At 41.2% G+C, this 22,341-nt stretch overlaps 1 protein-coding gene across 6 annotated transcripts in view; it reads right to left on the reverse strand.

Moving 5' to 3' along the window:
- Positions 1 to 22,341, reverse strand: part of BTBD7 (BTB domain containing 7) — an 82,210-nt gene that overhangs the window by 18,554 nt on the left and 41,315 nt on the right. For 4 of the 6 annotated variants that reach the window (XM_064571522.1, XM_054513847.2, XM_045901439.3 and 1 more), the window contains 2 exons: positions 4,729 to 4,937; positions 3,146 to 3,221 (listed from right to left, as the gene is read on the reverse strand). In XM_064571522.1, the coding sequence (XP_064427592.1) occupies positions 3,146 to 3,221; positions 4,729 to 4,937 (285 nt within the window). Of the gene's footprint in view, positions 1 to 3,145; positions 3,222 to 4,728; positions 4,938 to 12,641; positions 12,745 to 16,142; positions 19,534 to 22,341 lie in introns of those variants that run through there. The other 2 variants (XM_064571524.1, XM_064571523.1) reach the window with 2 other exon arrangements.

The raw sequence follows: 22,341 nt of genomic DNA on the forward strand, positions 1-22,341 counted from the left end.
TTGTTCTGCATTTTAAAAAATAAATAATTCTTTTCCACATACTAACTCAAAGGAGAAAAGATGACAATCTATTAAAATCTAGTTTGACCAAGGGCTTTTTCTTAAGCTTTCTCACTGCTGTGACCAGTCTTTACTACAATTAAGGGCATTATAGGGCAAGTGGCATTTCTGGTCACTGTGGGTTATCAGTATACTCACTAGGCTACCATGTTTACCAGCAACTTAACAAGATATTAATTACCTGGTATCTAAAGCAGCAAAACTCAATGTGCACTGTATTTAACTTTGATTTTTATGATAGTCTCCTAAATTTCCATAATACGGGAATGTTACTGCATAAAAGTGAACACTTTAATCTCTCACATGCCATATATTCCCACTGTTCAGGGCAGAGAGTAAAGGTTTTCTTCATTAGGGATCAATGAAAGGAGAAGATCTGAAGTACATATAAGCTTTTAACACTGAGTGGAAAAGAGAAATTACTAAAATTTTGGGAATCTTTAATCATGTCTATAATCTAGGGGCTATATTTTTTTTTCTTAAAAAAAAATAAGATCTTTAAATTTCCAAATATAAGTGCTGTATTTTTTGCAAACAGGTATTTCCCTTAAATCACGTGATAGACACATGGATAGAGAGATAAGAAATAATTGTTTTTTGAGAAGCTAAGCTTTTCCTGGCATCATTCAAGATAAAATTGTTGCAAGATGTGGAAAAGGGTTTTCTTCCTTGCCTTGCTATGATTTGGCTTCATCCTTATACAAAGCACGTTTTTCAAAAAAAAAAAAAAAGTTTTTTTGTTTTTTTTTTTAAGATTTTATTTATTTACTTGACAGAGACACAGCGAGAGAAGGAACACAGCAGAGGGAGTGGGAGAGGGAGAAGCAGGCTTCCCAATGAGCAGAAAGCCCGATGTGGGGCTCGATCCCAGGACCCTGGGATCATGACCTGAGCCAAAGGCAGACACTTAACCAACTGAGCCACCCAGGTGCCCCACCCCGCAAATTTTTCCCTTAAAGTAGTGGCATCGTGTTTTCAAATGATATCTTACATAAAACTCCCAAATATGTAACAGGTAATGGCAGAATCTTTTTATTTTTTTATTTATATTTTTTTAAGTGTTTTTTTTTTTTTTCTTCTTTATTCATTTGAGACAGAGAGATACAGAGAGAGAGAGCATGAGCAGGGGGAGGTGCAGAGGGAGAGAGAGAAACAGGCTCTCCGCTGAGCAGGGAGGTGGATGTGGGACTCGATCCCAGGACCCTGGGATCACGACCTGAGCCGAAGGCAGAGGCTTAACCACCTGAGCCACCCAGGCACCCGGCAGAATCTTATATATGAAGGTGACTGAAAGGTGCAGCCTGGCGTGCTTAGGTTCCTTCTCATCCCTGTGCAAGAGCCTTCCGTTCTAACCCCATTGGAAAACTACTATTTTAAGGGAAATCTTACCAAGGATGCTCATTATCAGCCCAAGATAAATATGACATTTCATCATTACCAACCTTACATCAATGAACAAGCCTATGGCCTATGATTATGTAGCATTATATACAATTAATTCTTGTTGTTTGGAGTAGCCCTATTCTATAAGGTCAGTGTAAACAATCAGCAAATACTGAACCATTGCTTCTAAGGGAAACACAGGGTTAGGTTCCTGTGAGCCTCTGGTGCCAACAATTTTATCAGCCGATGAAGACATAACCTTGTTTTATGTGTGTTTCTGTTTAAAGACACCTTATTACTATATATTGTTGATTCATGAACACTGCACTCATAGCCAAAAGCACTGTCACTCATGCCTGAATGAAGCTTATTTAACTCTTAGTTTCTCTATAAGGGACATCACAGCCTTCCTGTGCTTGGAAACATCATACAGCACTAAAAGTTACAATGGGAGGCCAGTTTGATCAGTAAGATCACCAAAAAACCCCCATAAAATATGAAAAACATGCACTTGAATAGACTGAAAAGGACACTTGTTTGCAGTATGAGAACTGATATAAGAAGCCAGAGTGTCACCCTGCTCCACCTGAAGCTGGGAACATGTACATGAGGGGACTCAAATTTTTTGTCACTCTGAGCACGTCTGCAATTGACCATGAAAGTGCCATGGGTACTGATTTTGGGGGTTAGAAGTAAATTTTAGCAGGTAGGTGAATTTGCAAATACAGAATCTGCAAATAAGGATAGATGGTATACTGGCCTTTCAGAAAGTCCCAAATTAATAGGAGTGGCTTTAATATTAAAAACAATTCACATCTGAGAACTGCTAAAAGGCTTTTTTTGTCAGCCATAGAGAAATAAATTAGTAGGAGAAACTAAAGGTTTTGAAAGGCAGGTGTAGCTTGAAATTTTTATGTATTCTGAAATGTGACAAAAACTGTAAATGCACTAAAAATTTATCATTGACTTGAACACTTTAAATAGGTGAGCTTCATGGTATGTAAAATATATCTAAGAAAGCCATCAAAATATGACATGAAAGGGAAATCTGTATTTAATTTTACTAATTAAAATGTTTTGAATAAATGTTTTGCTTTGGGCTTGCTATATAGAGGAATACAACATTCTATAAAGGGAGGAGCATGCATACGATGCTTCCACCTCTTCTGCACTATCCCCAGTTGGAAGCCATTAAAAGCACTATTTTGCCTTTACCTTCCACAAAATTGAAAAATAAACAAATACGCTTTTTATGGGGGGGATAGCCATATTTTTTAATTGAGGTAAAATTCACATAACATAAACCTCACTATTTTAACCATTTTAAAATGTACATTTCAGTGTCTTTTAGTATATTTAAAATGTTCTACACATGTCACCACTATCTAATTCCTAAACATTTCCATCAACAATATGCTTTAAATGAAAATCATTAAATGAAAAATTTCATTCTAATACTTCTATAAATCAGTAAACATATATTATTAAGCATATAGATAACATTAAAAGTACCCTTTTAAAGTTGTAAAATAAAATTTTCTGGCGTATTTATTTCTACCAAAGTATACCCTTCTCCACTAAAGGATTTTACGGATTGTGAAAATTTCTATTTTCACCAGGCAATAGTGGCTATTGTCAAGACTGACGCACAGCATGCCTCCGGATAAAAAACTTACAGTATAAGCTAATTTTGTGAGCTTACCTCTGTCAGCTATTCTTTTCATCAACTGATGCTCACCCCATTTAATCAGATATTTAAGGATATCTTGTTCACTTGCCTAGAATAAAAAATGGTTTACATTTATTTTAGTGAAATTAGACAAATGGCGAATTTCATTAATGACTTTTCCTAGGTCATAATGTACATACAGGGTGCAAGTTAACGCCTTTCCCTCTCTACCGGCTGTGTGAAAAGTTCCACTAAAGCTGCAGTCCACCAGCCGCAAATGCATGACTGCTTTGCATGTGTCCAGTAACCTATCTCTTGGCTCCAACGAAATTTTTTATTCTTGTTTTCATCTTTGTTTTTTCTTTATCCTATTCTCTTCATCTATTTTAAACTTATTTTATTCTACTATATGGTCTCTATACAGCTGCCTTAAATTCTTCTTGGGACAAGGGAGAGTAAATAGATCAAAGTAAAAGTATACAGATACCTGGTGATTACTATCTTCTGCAGGAACAGAAAACCCAGGTACAGCAACTTGTTTTGGCAGAGACTACACTCTGCACAATGTATGCTACTGACTGGTGAAGGGCCCTTCCAGCAGTCTGTGAAATGGCAAGGTGCCCCTCTTTCTTTGTTCTTTACTGAAAATCTTAGAGCAAATCTAGGCTGCTCTCCAAGGTTTTTACTTTCTAAATAGAAATGCAAAGCTTTCTAAAGACAATAATCTGAGAGAACTGACAAATCCTAACCTCCATAATGCACGCAGTCTGGATCAGGACAATGAAACGAGGTTAATGAATAGAGATCCTAAATAAATCAAATCCAATTACGACAACATTTGTACTGCAATCAAAGCACAGATGCTAAGTGGATTATTAACTCTTCACTGAATCTCTCACTGGGATGGAAACATTTTATTATTTTCCTAGTACAAATATAAAGAAATAGGTAATGGCTCAATGGATTTATGTTTTTGTAACATTAAAACTGTTTGTATAGTTTTCTGCATAAAATTCATACAACCAATTCCAAAAAAATTAAACTTGAACATATGTTACTTGAAAGTATTTTTTGCAATATTTTAAATCTATTGTTAGTTTAAATTACCAAATTAGATTGACATATAACTCAATGACAGAAGAATTTGCTAAAAACTACTTCTGATTACAAATAAGTCGTTGAAAACATTATTATATTTTGGTAAGACACATACACTGAGTTTTCATAAGCATTTGAGTAGATCAGAAATTGAATACTACTCGTAACTTTGTGCTGCTTAAGCTGCTGTCTACAGTCTATCTGATACTCCACCAAAACCAAGAAATTGTTATAGTGAATTAATGGAAGCCAAGAAAATCACTGTTGGGATATGCTTCTGACCTTGCCTACTGCCTCAACCCCTTTGGTGCAGTTGGCTGGGTCCGGGGCTTGTTCACAATGTTGAGTCATAGCAGCAGGTGCATGAAAGGCCAGAGAGCCAGGCTTTTCCTGTACAAATTTGAAGAGGGCATCCCTGGGTAGGCTGATCTCTCTAGATGGGAGAATAATAGAGTGTAGGTGGATTTCCTGGTGCACACATGGATGACAATGAGTTTGAGAGGTGTATAAATGATTACCTGTAGGTAGTCAGACTGGATAGCAGTGAGCAGATGGTCTTTGCTGAGTTCATAAAAAACATCCGAAGTCATGACCTGGGAAAATTCCTCACAGAGGAAATGTAAAGCTTGTCGGTGCACCCACTTAGAGCCATATGGATGAGAGCTCCACTTGAGGATGGCAATTAAGGTATCTAATGAAATGCTCTCAGCAATGATATCCTCACAGCCTAAAAGAGAAGGCAAATACTTCTTAAGATTAGTCATAAATAGTACTTAGGGAACATTAGCATGTTAGACACTACTTAAAAGTAGCAATAGTAAAAAAGAACAAGGAGATAAATAAAATTTCGTGGAAATCACCAAGACTTGGTGGGATGGGTTAACAATAGGTAACAACAGACTATGACATCTATAGGAAACCCGCTGTTCAGTAGAGACAGATCCATAGAAAGAGGCAGAGAATCTTCACAATTGTACAAGAAAGTAGGTATCTGTGCAAATCCAACAATTTGAGTAAGACACTAGTGGAGAGCCCTGGACTGCAAGGGAGAAAAGAGAAGGTAGAAAGGACACAGTTGTGGGAACTGGCCAGTCAGAGAAAGGCCAAAGCTGGGAAACACAGTTCATGACATACTGGATGACATGATCATAACCGGCTGAACAGATGGGTGAAAATGAAGGTGAAATAGAACCAGGAAATTTAGAAAGTTCTGTATCTCAGTGAAAGAAAATCAACTGCACAGAAGAGGACAGGAGAGCTACCTTAACCACAACCTATGTAACAGTGACACCTGGGCACCTGAGCTGAACAGATGCAAACCATGACATGGCTGCTGTAGGGCTGAAGCAAGCTCAGGCTTTTAAGATTCAAGCACAGAGTCCTGTGTCGCACTGCTGTCCTGTGGGGTGCTGTGTTCTGCTCTGGGCCCTGTGTTTTAGATGGGGCACTGACAAAATGCCAGGATTCTCAGAGGAGGGCAAAAGAACAGGAGAGAGTTTGAGGCCTGTCACAGGAGAAAAGCTCCGAGCAACCAAGATTACTTGGCTTATATAAGAGAAACCTGAGGGGAGACAAAGGTGCTATGTTTAAATGTCTGACAGACCTTCTTGAGGCAGAGGAGAAATGACTGACTTCCCTGTTGTTCCAAGGGCAGGTCCTGGATGTTAAATGGATGTTGAAAGAAGGGGGATTTTGCCTCAATATTAAGAAATTTCTAACAATTAGATTTGTTCTCCTCTTGTCCCTCAAAAAAAAGGATCCTAGAAAAATACAGGAGCGAAGCCTGGCTCATCACATAAGGGATAGGGTACCAAGAACCCCTATGTTGGATACGGAGCTGACGTCAGATAGCATCCAAGCTGCTTCCACCACAAAGATAAAATCACTTTTAGAAAAGCGGTAACAGAGTATCAGTGTGACAGTAATTTAATCTAAACATTAAAGATTAATTTACTTAATCTCAACATTAACCTGAGATCCTGATAAGGAACACTGAGACCACCACAATGGAATCTGTGTGTAAACAACACCCAAAGAAGTGAATATGCACTGATGAGGAGTGAGAAAAATGGAAAACTGTAAACCGTTCTCATGATTTTATGGTGAGCTTTGCATGCCAGGGGCCAGAGGAAGACCTGTGTCATTCTGCTGCTTGAAAGCAGGCCCTGGACTAGAGGTGAGGAGAATGAGTCAATCTGACAGGAGAGGCAATCTGATAGAGGTGTTTGGGCACGAAGCAGGGGAAGTTAGAGAAAAAGTGGTTATTCAAAAGGATGTTTCACAATCCTACGAAACCAGGATACTGGCAGAGGGAAAGGAGAATTAATTACATCATATATATATATATATATATATTTTTTTTTTTTTTTTTTAAGATTTTATTTATTTAAGAGAGAGAGAGCATGAGAAGGGGGAGGGTCAGAGAGAGAAGCAGACTCCCTGCCGAGCAAGGAGCCTGATGTGGGACTCGATCCCAGGTCTCCAGGATCATGACCTGAGCCGAAGGCAGTTGCTTAACCAACTGAGCCACCCAGGCACCCAACAACATCATATATTTAAACTCCTGAGAAGTTTTCAAAGAAGTGAGACGTGATAGGAAAATGTGGGCTTTGCAATCAAGACAGACTGGACTTGAAATCCCACTTTGGCCACTTAGAAGCAAAATCATTTTGGACAAATCCTTAGCCTCTTTGAGCTTGAAATGTTCTCATTTGTAAAACTGGATTTATACTCCTAACTCAGGGTTGTTATGAGATATAAATGAGACTGTACCCTTGACACTCTTCATTTGTTCAAACATTTTGCAGTACCTACTTACCAAGCGGTGTGAATACAACACTCTTTTTACCATGCCCTTTCTTGGGTGGTATCATCTAACCCCCAAGGCCTTAACTCCCAAAGCATCCTCATGACTTTCTTTTCTTTTTTTTTTTTTTTAAGATCTTATTTATTTATTTGACAGAGAGAGACACAGCGAGAGAGGGAACACAAGCAGGGGGAGTGGGAGAGGGAGAAGCAGGCTTCCGGCGGAGCAGGGAGCCTGACGCGCGGGGCTCGATCCCAGGACCCTGGAGATCATGACCCAAGCCGAAGGCAGACGCTTAATGACTGAGGCACCCAGGCGCCCCCCTCATGATTTTCAAGTCTATATACAGTTCCAGGGTGCCTGGTTGGCTTAGTCAGAAGAGCACGTGACTCTTGATCTTGGGTTATGAGTTCGAGCCTCACCTGGGGTATAGAAGATTACTTAAATAAACTTAAACAAAAATGTCTACATACAAGGTGCCTGGGTGGCTCAGTCGTTAAGCGTCTGCCTTCGGCTCAGGCCATGATTCCAGGGTCCTGGGATCGAGCCCCACATCGGGCTCCCTGCTCCGCGGGAAGCCTGCTTCTCCCTCTCCCTCTCCCCCTGCTTGTGTTCCCTCTCTCGCTGTCTCTGTCAAATAAATAAATAAAATCTTAAAAAAAAAAAGTCTACATACAGTTCCAACCCAGAGCTCTCTCCTGACTCCCAGACTCATTCCTTTAACTTCCCACTGAAGAATTCCACAGGGATATTCTGCAGACCTCTTAAAGGCAAATCAATTCATTTTCCTCTGGGAAACCTAGTACACCATCCCCCCCCCCCCCCCCCACCGGCCTCCTTAATCCTTGCTTTAGAGAGAGATACCTCTTCCTCCCAAAGCCAGAAATTTTAGTCCTAATAGTGATTCTTTCTCCTGAAGGCCACATCCAATCACCATCAAATGCTGTTCATTCTATTCTTGTTTTAAATACATCCCCTCCACTGAATCTCTACCACCTCCCCATTTCAGAATCTGATACTTTCTAAACCCCGCATCACTGAAATAGCCTCAAAAAGTTCCCATCTTTCTCCCTTCCAATCTGTTCTCCATACTGTTGCCAGATGATCTTTTAAAATGTAAATCAGATTATATATGTAACAAATTATTCAATAGCTTGCAAATAACTTCAAGATAAAATCCAAACTACATATTCTTGACGGTCTGGCCACTGCCAACTTCTCCAGCCCCATTCCTGTTCATATTCTACACTGCATTCATTATAGCATTTCCTAGAGTTCCACCAAACTCTCACCTCCAGGTCTTTGCATACGTTGTTCCATTTTTCTGAAATGCTCTTAATTCTCCTTCTTAACTCATCCACATTTTTTAGACTTAGCTTAGACGCTGCCTCTTTCAAAACCCCACATTGATCTACCCTACCCTACCCCAAGCCTAGGTCAGGTGTTCCTCCTACCTAAAAATGCTGCCCTAGTTCTCTCTATATAATAGCACTAAATTCTCATACTATCTTGTATTTCTTAAATATCAGTCTGAAGCCTCTACCAGACTGAGAGCTCCTTTGGGGTAGAGGCCCCACCTTATGTCATTCTACAATGTCTGACATTTAGTAGCTAATCAATTAAAAGCAAACATAATAGCTAATACTTTCGAAACTTATTACGTGCCAAGTCCGTACCTGACTTAGAATATTTAATTTCAGCACTCCTATTCAAAGAAGGTGGTATGATTATTCCCATTTTGCAGATGAGAAAACTAAGATTCACAAAGATTAATGAGCTTGCTCAGTCTTACCGCTAGGGAGAAGACAAGCTGTATTTAACTAAACATAGCCTTCCCCTCCCACCAGAAAATCTTCCCCTTTTTTATGCCTCTAAACTTAGGTCTTACATGAATCAACGCTCATCAGAACTTCACTTATAACCACTCCTCTTATGAACAGGAAAGCACCTTATAAATATATCAAACATGGTGATATTAACTCACAAATGTGAAAGGAAGGCAATTAGGCAAAAAATTAGAATGCTGAAAGTATATTTTAAGAAGAGATTTATCTAATATTGTCAAATGTAATACTTTCATATTACAGTAAAGGATTTCAATTAGTGGTAATTTGCCTTTTGTCAAGGTTATTGATAATGGAATGAAAATGTAAACACAGCAACAAGGCTGAAGGGGTGCTGGCAGGGAAAGGCCAGCAAGCAAAATGCAAAAAGGCTTCATACAATGCCATTTCCTTGGTAAATTCTGGACCAGTCTTGTTGGTCCAAAACATTACCAGCACATTATCGAAGATGGTTGGATTCCGGCTGACAAAGTGATACTAGGCCAAACCCCATAAGACCAATGTATAAAGGTCCACTTATGTGCAGTGTAGGTGTTTACTTCTAGTGAGCAGAATGCCATGTTCATAAACTATCTTGGGTCAAGAAACAGTTGTGTTTGCTTCTTTTTAAATTTATAATCTGTCATGGATCAATACTTTAGTAGAAACCAGTAAAAACACTGCTTGAATATTGTGACGATGTCAAACTGCCAGGAAGTTTCTAAATGCTTACTCTCAATAACCGTACTTCCCTCACTACAGACACGCTTTGAGGAGCACTGCTGTCTAGAATCCCTTCCCTTCCCCTGTGCCAGTTTCAGGGTGTATGATGGTCAAATTGGTTTCCTCCCATTTGCTACTAATTAACTCTCAGAAGGAACGCTTTTTTCCTCTTCTGTTTCCCTACAGAGTTTATGGACTCTGTTTCCTAACTAGAGATAAAATGATATCCTTTTCTTTAAAGACGACGAAGTTCATAGACAGAATGACTATCTTTTTAATTTTTATCCTGTATTTATTTTTTTTAAGTAGGCTCCATGCCCAGGGTGCAGCCCAACGCGGGGCCCGAACTCATGACCCTGAGATCAAGACCTGAGCTGAGACCAAGAGTCAGATGTTTAACACCGGACTGGGTCACCCAGGTGCCCCTCCTTTATCTTTTTTAAACTAGAAATATAGAGTGTAAGAGTATTATTCAAATATGGCCGATCATTGTACATATTTACCAACACCAGCCCTCTGATACCACCCCACCCATGGGCAGAGTATACATCCCCACCCCAAGACTTTGGGACTGGCCATGAGATCTGCTTTGACCAATGAAATGTTAGTGGATACGAAGTGACAAAAAGCTTCAAAAGCACTTTTTGGGAACTGGGCTTGCCCTCTTGCCTTCTGCCACTGCCATGGTAAGGACATACTGTGGCTGGCTTGTCGATCCTACGGGGAGAATGAGCAGCAGCAGGAACAGAGCCACCCGGCCCTGCTAAACCACAGTGGCAGTCAGAACGACCCCAGCTGCTGCGAACTTCAATCTGTAATTTTACTGGGGGACCTGGAAATCTGTGGGAAATACATATTCATGTCATATGCCACTGAGATGGAAATCTGGTTGTTACACAGCAATGGTTGACTAATACACTGTTTACCTTTTTTGGATGAACTTAAAAGCCTCTATCAATTTCCTTGTAACAGAAAAACTCATCTGTAGCCAAGACCTGGAATGGCTCATAGGTGCCAGGCATTCTGCTCAGGCAGCAGACTTCCAGTGATGCGGTTGTGAGGCTGGCAGATGAAATATGAAGTTAACTTCTTAGGATTTTTTTCCCTGAAAACTGCATTTTACAGACCCCTTGCTTACTTGATTAATCCCTTCTTCTATTCTTTTTTACCAGAATATTTTCTTTCTGGTATGTAATATTTGCAAAAAGGCCTTTTTAAAAATTTGAGATACAAAGAAGTAAAACAAGTTGACATTTAGTAATACAAATGATTGTTCCTGCTGCATGCTGAACAGGAACACTTTCTCCCTCTTCATGCTCCTGTGGTAACTATAAAATAAGCTTCAGTGTCGACAGATTTCCTGAAAACACGGTCAGGATCTGTCTTTATTGCCACTCTCACACTTGTACCACCAGCACCAGTGGGAAACCTTTTCACTGGCTCATGTCCATCAGAAAAGGTAAAAGCAACTTCTAGATTCTGTTTCATATTGGGGCTGAGGTGGGAAAAGGAAGAACACAGGCAAGGGGAAAGAAGCGGAGAACCAGTGGAGGGCGATCACAGCTCGTTATGCAGCACAGACGGAATAGTAAGTTCAGAGGAAGGCTGGCCTTAGAGCAGGCACGGTGCCTCTTCAGCAGCATCAGTTAGAAACAGAAGTAAGACTTCAAGTGCAAATAGGCTTGAGAAAAAAGTTGCTTCAGTTCTTTCCAACTAACCTGTATGGAACGGATTCCAGTTCCCAAGGAAAGGCATCATGAAATGAGAGGGAAGTGTGGGCAGTCGAAAGCGCGTATGGGGCTTTGAATTCTGGCAGTTACATCACTACCTCTTGACTCTCGCCCTTAGCGCCCCGTGCCAGATCAAAGCGCACCCCGTGATTCTCATTTCCTCACAGGGAGGATGAAATAATCCCATCAGAGTTCTGAGGATTATGTTAAATAACATCAGGGAGCCAGTGTGTTCATCAACATTACCCTTTTTCTAGGCTAGAAATCTTAAATCAGCTATGGCGACTCCACCTCCTTTGACATACATATAGAACTAATCGATGCGTCCTACTGATTCTTCCTTCAAGATGCTTTTATTTATTTTTTTTATTCTTATGTTAATCCCCATACATTACATCATTAGTTTTAGATGAAGTGTTCCATGATTCATTGTTTGTGCACAACACCCAGTGCTCCATGCAGAATGTGCCCTCCTCAATACCCACCACCAGGCTAACCCATCCTCCCACCCCCCTCCCCTCTAGAACCCTGTTTGTTTTTCAGAGTCCATCGTCTCTCATGGTTCGTCTACCCCTCCGATTTCCCCCGCTTCATTCTTCCCCTCCCGCTACCTTCTTCTTCCTCTTTTTTTTTTTTCAAGATGCTCTTTGATTAGCCTATTTTCCATTCCCAGGAATGCGACCTCTGTCTGAATCCTTCATACCTCACATATCAAATACTGAAAAGCTTCCTGCTGTCTCCCTCCGTCCGTCTTCTAATCCATACTGAGCACACCACGAGAAAGGTTTTCCACCATTGTCCCTGCATCTTCTCTATTTTATTTTATTTTTAAAGATTTATTTATTTATTTATTTGACAGAGAGAGCAGGAACACAAGCAGGGGGAGTGGGAGAGGGAGAAGCAGGCTTCCCCCCGAGCAGGGAGCCCGATGCGGGACTCGATCCGGGACCCTGAAATCATGACCTGAGCCAAAGGCAGACACTTAACAACTGATCCACCCAGGGGCCCCTGCATCTTCTCTATTTTAAACAGGCAACCAGAATTCCAGAGCCAAAGCAGAAAATGATAGTTAGACATGTAAGGGTTCGAAGAAGTCAGTCTGTGCTGCAGCGTTTTTAACTGCCAGTCCTTGGACTCTGCAACTTGTGAGAGCTGGTTGGATAAATACTCCTTTCCGCTCCGCCTCAGGAGGACCAGTCTGAAGACCCAACAGAGCTCTTCAGAGGGTCCTGGCAGGGTTGAAACCCTGGCGCCTCCAGTGGCGACTAGCCCAACACCGCTCTTCTGCTTTCCTTCCTCCCCTATCTCACTCTTCCCGGGCTTGCGTGCCTGTTCAGGGGATTACTTACCAAATAAGCCACCTGCAAGCAAGCCTTTGTTTTAGGCTGCCTCAGCACAGGTTGTGGGGGGATGGGATGAGACACCCATACAACGAGAGGAAGAGAAGTGGCCCTAGAAAACAAGATTCTCCAGTGAGATTCTGGAACTAGGTCACTCACTGAAGAAATGACAAAAAGGACCCTGGTTCCTAATGGTAAGTGGGGTGGTGGTGACTCCTGCATGCAGCAGCATGAAAATACTATGGTTTTTCTCTAAGTGAAGTACTAATTTAGTAGTAGAGGTGGCACCTGAATGGAATGGGAACATTAGGAACCAGGAGGACCTAAAATTGGCTGGCTTTAGCTAACTGCTTTCCAAGTCATGAAAAAAGGAAACAACAGGCTCAGGTTAGCCACCCCTCAGTCTACACATTCTGTCAGTCAGAAGACTTTCAGGTTGGTGTTTTAAAAAAATCCTTATTTCCTGCAGCTGCAGAACTGCCAAAACTCAAGCTCCAGATTTAATTTTAAAGATATGAGACCTCAAAGACTTGAATGCAAAGCCTCAACAAATCTTCTATGATCAAATCTGGGTCCAAATAGAAATAGCTGGTGTCAGAAATCTGGAATGGGGCTATTTGGGTGGATGAGCGAGGAATGTCAAACCCCAAGATTTGTCTGAACTTTCTGGGTTGGGAGACACAGCTCTCCTAACTCCCTGTAGAGGACAGCAGCCTCCTCCTACCAGGAGACCCTGCAGGTGCCTGCAAAAAAAATGTTTGTCCTCTTTAAGACCTGCCTCTGCCTCTGCTCACTAGCTCCAAACCAATAATGAGGAGCTAATCACTCATGATCACAGTCTGAGCAAGAAAATACAGTTTCTGTTCTTGCGGGGGGCGGGGGAGGGAGGAGAATGTACACATCCAAGAACTGCAAGACCTGGCGATACTGACCGGCACGGTCTAGAAGACCATTTGTGGGAGTGGATCTTGAGAGTGCTGGACCAGGATGCTAGGTCTGTGGCGATATAATACATCAGGAGCAGGAAGGTGTTTGTCTGGAATTCAAGGGATTCACCAGGGCATCTTTTGTTGCTTCTCTGCCCAGTGATAACAGAGACTGGGCAACTGTAGCAACCAAGGATATTTTAGTATATGTGCTGCCAAAGCGAGCACTAGCAACCAAGGATAAAGCAACTCAGAGCTCAGACACCTCTGGGATGAAGGTCTGGGTCAGCCCACCTGCAGGCTACCCAGACCTGCTGAAATACGGGCAAAGGAAAATGAAAACTTAGGTTGGGGGACAGAAGAGGGAGATTGTGCTAATCTGTACAGTTCCATCTTGCTTAAGCCTAGAACTGTTTCCCACAATCTCCGTTCCTATATGGTTCCAAGCAAAGCTGGTCAAAAGCAGAAATGTGGGAGATTGGGAGGGCAGAAGTACGAGCATTACTCTCTAAAAGTCACCACAACCAGATATGGTAACAGGCAGACACAGAGGTGCCTGTGGGTGCTAGTTTGTCTTTGCTCTCCCCTGCTCCAAGTCCAGTTCTCCGTCCCAACTGCAGCCCCTGCAGTGGCAACACTGGCCCCAGGTCACCAAAAGATGCTTGGCCGAAGAGCCACTCTTCACATGCTCCCGTACCCTGTGCAGCCTCCTGTCAGTGGCTCAGTGTGCCTGTCCTCTCAGGTTGACTGGCTGGTAGCTCCTCTGCATTCTACTTCTCTCCCATTCACACCTTCCCTTCCCCAGCTTTCCCTGCAGTGGTATGAGGCTCAAACCCTAGAAGAATTCCCTTCTCCCATAAGTCAGAGTTGCTTTGCTTCCCTCAATTGAACTCTGAGTGATGGAGTTTTGATAAGAATATCAATTATAGCCTCCAGCCAGTTGCAACAGCTGGTACTGCGACTAACTGCACCATCTTTCCTGAATTGAGTCTTTTGTAGAGGTGTGGCTGGTTATCACCCTGAAGGCTCTGTGATCTAAATTATTGTTTTCTCCTCGTTAAGTTAAATCACATCAAATTGTTGATATTAAACCATTTTGACCTGTGAAAATAACCTCAGAAGATTAAATAATGTATTAGTTTTCTACTGCTATGTAACAAATTACCACAACAGGTTAAAACAAATCATCTCTTATTTTCTGTGAATCAGGAATCTGGGCACAGGTCACGTGGACCCTCTGTCAGGGTTTCATAAGGTTGTAAATCAGGTGTCAACTGGCTTGCCATCTCATCTGAAGAAGTGGGAAGTTCTGGGGAAGAATTTGCTTCCAAGCTCATTCAGATTGTTGGCAGAAATCCCTTCCTTGTGGTTGTCTGACTACGGGCCCAGCTTCCTGTGGCTATTGGCGGGGGGTTCACAAGCAGCTTTTAGAGGCTGCCTGAAGGTCCTGCCATGTGGTCTGCTCAACAGGCCTTCTCATGACAGAGTAGCTTACTTCTTCAAAGCCGGTGAGGGAGGAAGTCTCTCGTGCCAGTCTATTAAGATGGAATCTTCTCTAAATATAATCACAGGAATGATGTCCCATCCCTGCCATATTGTATTGGTTAGAAACAAGACAGATGCTGTGCTCACGCTTAAGCGAGTATAAATATCAGAAGATGGGGATCATTAGGGGTCATCTTAGGGTCTTCTTGTCACAGTAAGTTTATGACCATTCTAGTAATACCACTTCTGACATACCGAGCAATCCAAATCATTTTAGTCTGTCCTGAGTGCTCCTTTCTTTGATCTACTTCAGCTGTCTTTTCTCAGAACATGTCTAACTTTACCACTTCTCTGAAGCGGGTAAGAAAAACTGCAATCAATATTTTAGGTAAAGGTGCATTATAATTTGGCCAAAAAAAGAAAAAAAGGTCAATTAACAAGGGAGTCAAGAATATTCAATGGGAAAAAGACTGTTCCTTCAGTAAATGGCACTGGGAAAACTGGATATCCATATGCAAAGGAATGAAACTGGACCCCTATCTTACACCACTCACAAAAACTAACTCAAGATGGATTAAGGACTTAAATGTAAGACCGAAACCATGAACTCCTAGAAGAAAGCATAGGAATAAAACTCCTTGACATGGGTCTTGGTAATGACTTTTTGGATATGACACCTAAAGCACAAGCAACAAAATTAAATAAGTGGGACTACATCAAACTAAAAAGCTTCTGCACAGCAAAAGAAACAGTCAACAAAATTAAAAGGCAACTTACAGAATGAGAGAAAATATCTGCAAACCATATATCTGATAGGGGGTTAATATCCAAAATATGTAAGAAATTCCTACAACTCAACAGCAAACGAGCTGATTAAAAAGTGGGCAGAGAGGGGCACCTGGGTGGCTCAGTCGGTTAAGCATCTGCTTTTGGCTCAAGTCATGATTCCAGGAGTCGAGCTCCCTGCTCAGCCAGGAGCCTGCTTCTCCCTCTCCCTGCCACTCCCCCTGCTCATGCACACGTGCTCTGTGTGTCAAATAAATAAAGTCTTTAAAAAAAAAAAAGTGGGCAGAAGTCTTGAATAGACATTTTTCCAAAGAAGACACACAAATGGCCAAAAAGTACATGAAAAGGTACCCAAATCACTCATCATCAGGGAAATGCAAACCAAAACCACAGTGTACCACCTCACACTTGGCAGAATGGCTGTTACAAAAAAGACAAGAGTTAACAAATGCCAGCAAGGGTGTGAAGACCCTGGTGCCCTGTTGGTGGGAATACAAGTTGGTGCAGACACTACAGAGAACAACATGAAGGTTCCTCAAAAAATTAAAGGAACTACCACAGATTCAGCAATCCCACTTCTAGGAATGTATCTGAGGATGATGAAATCACTCTCTCGAAGAGATGTCTGCACTCCGAAGTTCACTGCAGCATTACTTACAATAGTCAAGATGTGGAAACAGATGAGTAAAGAAAATGTGGTGTGTGTGTGTGTGTATATATGTGTGTGTGTGTATATATATGTGTGTGTGTGTGTGTATATATATATATATATATATATATATATAAAATGGAGTATTATTCAGCTATAAAAAAGGAAAGCCTGCCATTTGGAACAACATGGATGAACCCTGAAGGCATCATGCTAAGTGAAATAAGTCAGAGAAAGACAAATACTGTATGACCTCACTTACACGTGGAATCTAAAAATGTCAAACTCACAGAAAGAGAAAATAGAATGGTGGTTTCTAGGGGCTGATGGGTGAAGAAATGGGGAGAGGCTGGTCAAAGGGTACAAACTTCCAGTTATAAGATGAGTAAGGTCCAGAGTTCTAATGTGCAGCATGGTGACTACCGTTAATATCGTATTGTATGCTTGAAAGTTGCTTTGAGAGTACAGCTAAGTGTTCTGACCACCACCACAACAAACTATGTGAGGTAAAGGATGCACAAACCAACCTTATTGTGGTAAACATTTTATAGTATATACATGTATCAAATCATTACATTGTGCACCTTAAACTTACCACAATGCTATATGTCAATTATGTCTCGATAACGTGGTTGGGGGGGTGATAAAAGAAAAGAAATCTAGATTAAAATCTATTTTCACTGCAAAAAAAAGGAAAAGTAAGTTGAGTTTTTCTGGGTTTTATTTCTCATACTCTTTTGGTTAATGCTCAGAATTTGGTTATTTCTGTTGGGTAGATATTAAAAATAACTTCTATACATAATATAGAGCAGAGTCTTAAAGTACAACATATTTATCTACATTGAAGGATATCTTTCAAGTTTCTGTCCCTTTTAATAGGGGGACTCTTACAAGTTTCTTGCAATAACTAAATGCCAGAGGGCATTAGTAATATTATAGATCTATTCCAAATATCTTTTTATGTTTCCTTTCAATATATTAAAAAAAATTTTTTTTTAAGATTATTTGAGAGAGAGACAGCGAGAGAGGGAACACAAGCAGGGGGACCGGGAGAGGGAGCTGCAGGCTTCCCGCAGAGCAGGGAGACCGATGTGGGGCTCAGCTCGATCCCAGGACCCTGGGATCATGACCTGAGCCGAAGGCAGACGCTTAACTGACTGAGCCACCCTGGCATCCCTCCTTTCAATGTATTTTAAAAGTTATGTACTTAGACTATCTCTGGATGGATTTACATAAAATTGGTAACATTGGATGCTTCTGTGAAGGGAAACTGAGTGGTGGGGGCCAAAAAGTTGGGAGCGCAGGAGACTCTTCGCGGAGTACTCTTTGTACTGTTTGAATTCTGTTCCATCTGAATATATTATCTATTCAAAAAAATCAAATAAAAAACAAACAAAAACCATCAGGCTATGGAAGTTTCCAGGAGTTCCTTCCCCCAGTGCCAATATAAAATCAATCACTGACCACAGAATCCAAGCAAATATTAGAAAGGAAATGAGAAGGTTCTCTGCTTTGAGAACATTACTCCCCTCTGATGGGAGAGAGGCAATCACTGAGATTCACGCTGCTTGTGTGTGAAAACGTACCCTGACTGCTTGTATTCTTTATTCTGATAGCTTTTGCCAAGCTGTATGAAAAGGACAGAAAAGATAGGAAAGAAGTTACTGTAGTAACTTGGTAATAAAGGAGGCGGCTAAAGTACACAGATAATTATAAAAGATTAAAGATTTCTCTAAGCAATGGAAGGAAAAAGACAAGACTAAGAACAAGAACACTTAAGATACTTATTTGAATATATATTTATATTGCTTTAATGTTTACTCTATAAAATAATGTTTGGTATGGCATTTTTAATATTTAGGCTTCAGTGTTTTTTGGTGTAAGTGAAAACAGCATGATGAAAGGGAAAAGCCTTCACAGGGATGTTCTCTAAACACAGACACCCTATACAAGCCCCTGCTATACTAGAATGCAGAGGATCAAATTCTGGAGCCTACAGGACACCCGAACTCCTTGAAATTGAACACATATTCTTATGTGTGGGCATCTGACTAGAAGAGAGATGCAAGATACACTATCAGAGTCAGACTGACCAGAGACCCAACCCCAATTCCCTTTAACTATGTGATGTGTGAAATTTTGTCTGTTTCCTCATCTGAAAATGTTCCCTAATCCTCAAAAATCTACCTCTTACTATAATTAAGTTTCCTCACACACCATTATACTGGTGTATTCTAATTCAGAAGCAAGCACAGGGTCTGTGGGGAGTGGGAGAGGGTAGGAGGACAGCAGAGTCTCAAGAGAGCAGAGCAAGTCAAAGATTATAAAGAGAACAGAAATGCTGACAACCCAAGTGTACTGTGTACTTTCCACTCACACGTCACTTATTAAAATGTTAAATAAAAACAATTCTAGGGGTGCCTGGGTGGCTCAGTTGGTTAAGCAACCGACTCTTGATTTCAGTTCAGGTCATGTCAGGGTCCTGAGAGCGAGCCCCCTGTCCAGGTCCGCCCTCAGCGCAGAGTCTACTTGTCCCTCTCCCTCCCCAAAACAATTCTAGAAGTCTCAGTATGTGAACAACTCAGAGGTTCACATACCTTTAACAAAAAACAAAAAATACCCATTTACATCTATACTTTATTTACTATCCTTAAACCATTTTCTCACTGTGACAAAATAGTAAATTAGTATCCTTAATTCTGTTATAATAATAAGAAAAACCCAAAGGTTTGGGGGTAGAGCCATGTTATGATTTTCAGAAAACTTTTTGATATTTACTGGTTATCTCTTAAATATGATTGTGTCTCCCTTCAAAACAATGTACCTCACAGATAATTTCTTCCCATCCCTCTTCCCCCATGATGGGAAAGCATAGCCCTGCAGTTAGAAAGACTCGGATTCAAGTTTTGGCCCTAACACTTTCTAGCTGAACCCCAGGTAACAGTATTTTCAAGCATCAGTTTACCTATAAAATGGAGAGAATACTTACCATAGATGATGCAAGTTAGGAGCTTAGCAACAGTGCCTGGCAAAAAGCAGGTGCTGAAAAATTCTACTAAATAAATGAATAAATATAGTAAGAAACTTCAAAAAAGAATTAGCAGTTTTTGATGAGTAATTTATAGATTGTATCTGCTTAAAGGATGTATGTATTAAAAAAAACCCCCACTATTTCTGGAACATTTCTCATGATGTCTACGTGCTGATTATGGTCTCAGCCAAAGAGATCTTGTAATCAGGCCATATTACTTGCTGTGCCCAGGATAAAGCCCAATGTCTCTGCACAGTATATCAAGTTCTTTTTTTTTTTTTTTTTAAAGATTTTATTTATTTATTTGACAGAGAGAGAAAGAGAGAGAGAGAGCACATGAGAGGGAGGAGGGTCAGAGGGAGAAGCAGACTCCCTGCTGAGCAGGGAGCCCGATGCGGGACTCGAGGATCATGACCTGAGCCGAAGGCAGTCGCTCAACCAAGCTGAAGGCAGTCGCTCAACCAACCGAGCCACCCAGGCGCCCAGTATATCAAGTTCTTTACTGCACAGCCCTACTGGTCTCTGGAGCCTCGTTTCTCACCACACCCCTCTTATCTCTGAAACCCCTATCCTAACCCCAAGTGCCTGGCTCTTATTTATCTCTGGGTTTTTCTACCTGTGTTCCTCTCCCTCCCCTCCTCCTGCCTCACCTTTATCTCTAATCTTTACTTAACTCCCATTCATTCTCCAGGTCGCAGCTTTTCTGGGAAGCTCCTGATACTGTCTCCCTTCCCTAATTCTCTATATTGAGGTCTGCGGCTCCTCCTCTTCCGGTGTGCTCCCCTACCATCCAGTGCTTTGCTCTACTAAGACATTTACACTGTAACTGCCTATTGGTACTTAGCACTAGATGATCTTACTCATTACTTCAATCTCAGGGTCTGGCATACAGTAAGTGCTAAATGAATATAAGTATACGAGTCATAGTGCTAATTCTATACCGAGGTCTATCTGAATCGACAGGTTATATTCTTCCTTCTCCTCCATAATGTCCTATTTTCACCTTTATTTGCTGAGAACTCAGGCAGCTGCCATTCTCTCAGGTTTACAGACCTATTATGATGATCAGATTTACAACACTGTATCCATCCACTTCTATTTAACTTAGTATATCTAAAAACCTGACATCAAAATATAGAAGTGGGGCTCCCTACCAATGAAGACTTTAGATACTTAATATTTTTACTGCTTACACTTATATACAAAAAAAAATATCAATCTGAAAGTTAAGATGATGCATTAGAATAACAAAGAGACTATTTAATCACAGTTTAGCTTAGAAACTTTTCTGAACCTCTCATAATTAGATACAAGCCTAGATATAAAAGGTTTAGAGAACGAATGTGATGCCTACGTATCTTCTAAAAGTATTTTGGTGAATCAGTCTCAAAATTCAGCATTCCTCTTTAATAAATGTAAGCCTCCATTAGGAAGAAACACACTGACAGTGGAAACTGTATTAAAATCAACCCATTTTGGAAAAGGCCTAACACTATTATGGTTGAAGAGGAATATGGTTAGAAACAAAGACGTATAAGTGTGCAAACTGTGTTTTCGGCACAACTTTCAGATGTGTAGATATTTCACCTTCAAATGCCATGGCATGTAAAGCATGTATCAGAAGCTTTATAGACATGTCAATGCTGAGTAAGAGGTATACAAAAATGTTACCTAAACAGAGCTCAAAGCTATTTATTTTTTATGCTGAGCGAAATAAGTCAAAAAGAGAAAGACACGTATCATATGACCTCACTGATATGAGGAATTCTTAATCGCAGGAAACAAACTGAGGGTTGCTGGAGTGGGGGGTGGGGTGGGAGGGATGGGGTGGCTGGGTGATAGACACTGGGGAGGGTATGTGCTCTGGTAAGCGCTGTGAATTGTGCGAGACTGTTGAATCTCAGATCTGTACCTCTGAAACAAATAATGCAATATATGTTAAGAAAAAAAAAAAGAAGATAGCAGGAGGGGAGGAATGAAGGGGGGGAAATCGGAGGGGGAGACGAACCATGAGAGACGATGGACTCTGAAAAACTGAGGGTTCTCGAGGGGAGGGGGGTGGGAGGATGGGTTAGCCTGGTGATGGGTATTTAGGAGGGCATGTTCTGCATGGAGCACTGGGTGTTACGCACAAACAATAAATCATGGAACACTACATCTAAAACTAATGATGTAATGTATGGTGATTAACATAACAATAAAAAATTTTTAAAAAAGTTTTTAAAAGATTTTTATTTATTTGAGAAAGAGAGCGAGCACAGGCAGGGGGGAGTAGCAGAGGGAGAAACAGACTCCCTGCTGAGCAGGGAGCCTGATGCGGGACTTGATCCAAGGACCCTTGGGATCAGGACCTGAGCTGAAGGCAGACGCTTAACTGACTGAGTCACCCAGGCGCCCTACTTGTTTATTTTTATTTTTATTTTTTTTTTTTTAAAGATTTTTATTTATTTATTCATGAGAGACAGAGAGAGAGAGGCAGAGGGAGAAGCAGGCTCCCAAGAAGCAGAGAGCCCGATGCGGGACTCGATCCCAGGACCCTGGGATCATGACCTGAGCCGAAGGCAGACGCTTAACCATCTGAGCCACCCAGGCGCCCCCTACTTGTTTATTTTTAAAGACTTCATTTATTTATTTGAGAGACAGAGAGTTAGAATGTGGGTGAGAGGGAGAGAATCTGAAGCAGACTCCGCACTGAGCACAGAGCCCAATGTGGGGCTCGATCCCACACCTGGGAGATCATGACCTGAGGCGAAACCAAGACTGGACACCTAACCAACTGAGCCACCCAGGCACCCCTCAAAGTCTTCTAATAAATCAAAGTCATTCCCTTCG

The sequence above is a fragment of the Mirounga angustirostris genome, unplaced genomic scaffold, assembly GCF_029215605.1.
Source record: "Mirounga angustirostris isolate CCGP_5_RB_7025 unplaced genomic scaffold, mMirAng1.0.hap1 SCAF_9, whole genome shotgun sequence".
In the NCBI taxonomy this organism is placed as follows: Eukaryota; Metazoa; Chordata; class Mammalia; order Carnivora; family Phocidae; genus Mirounga; species Mirounga angustirostris.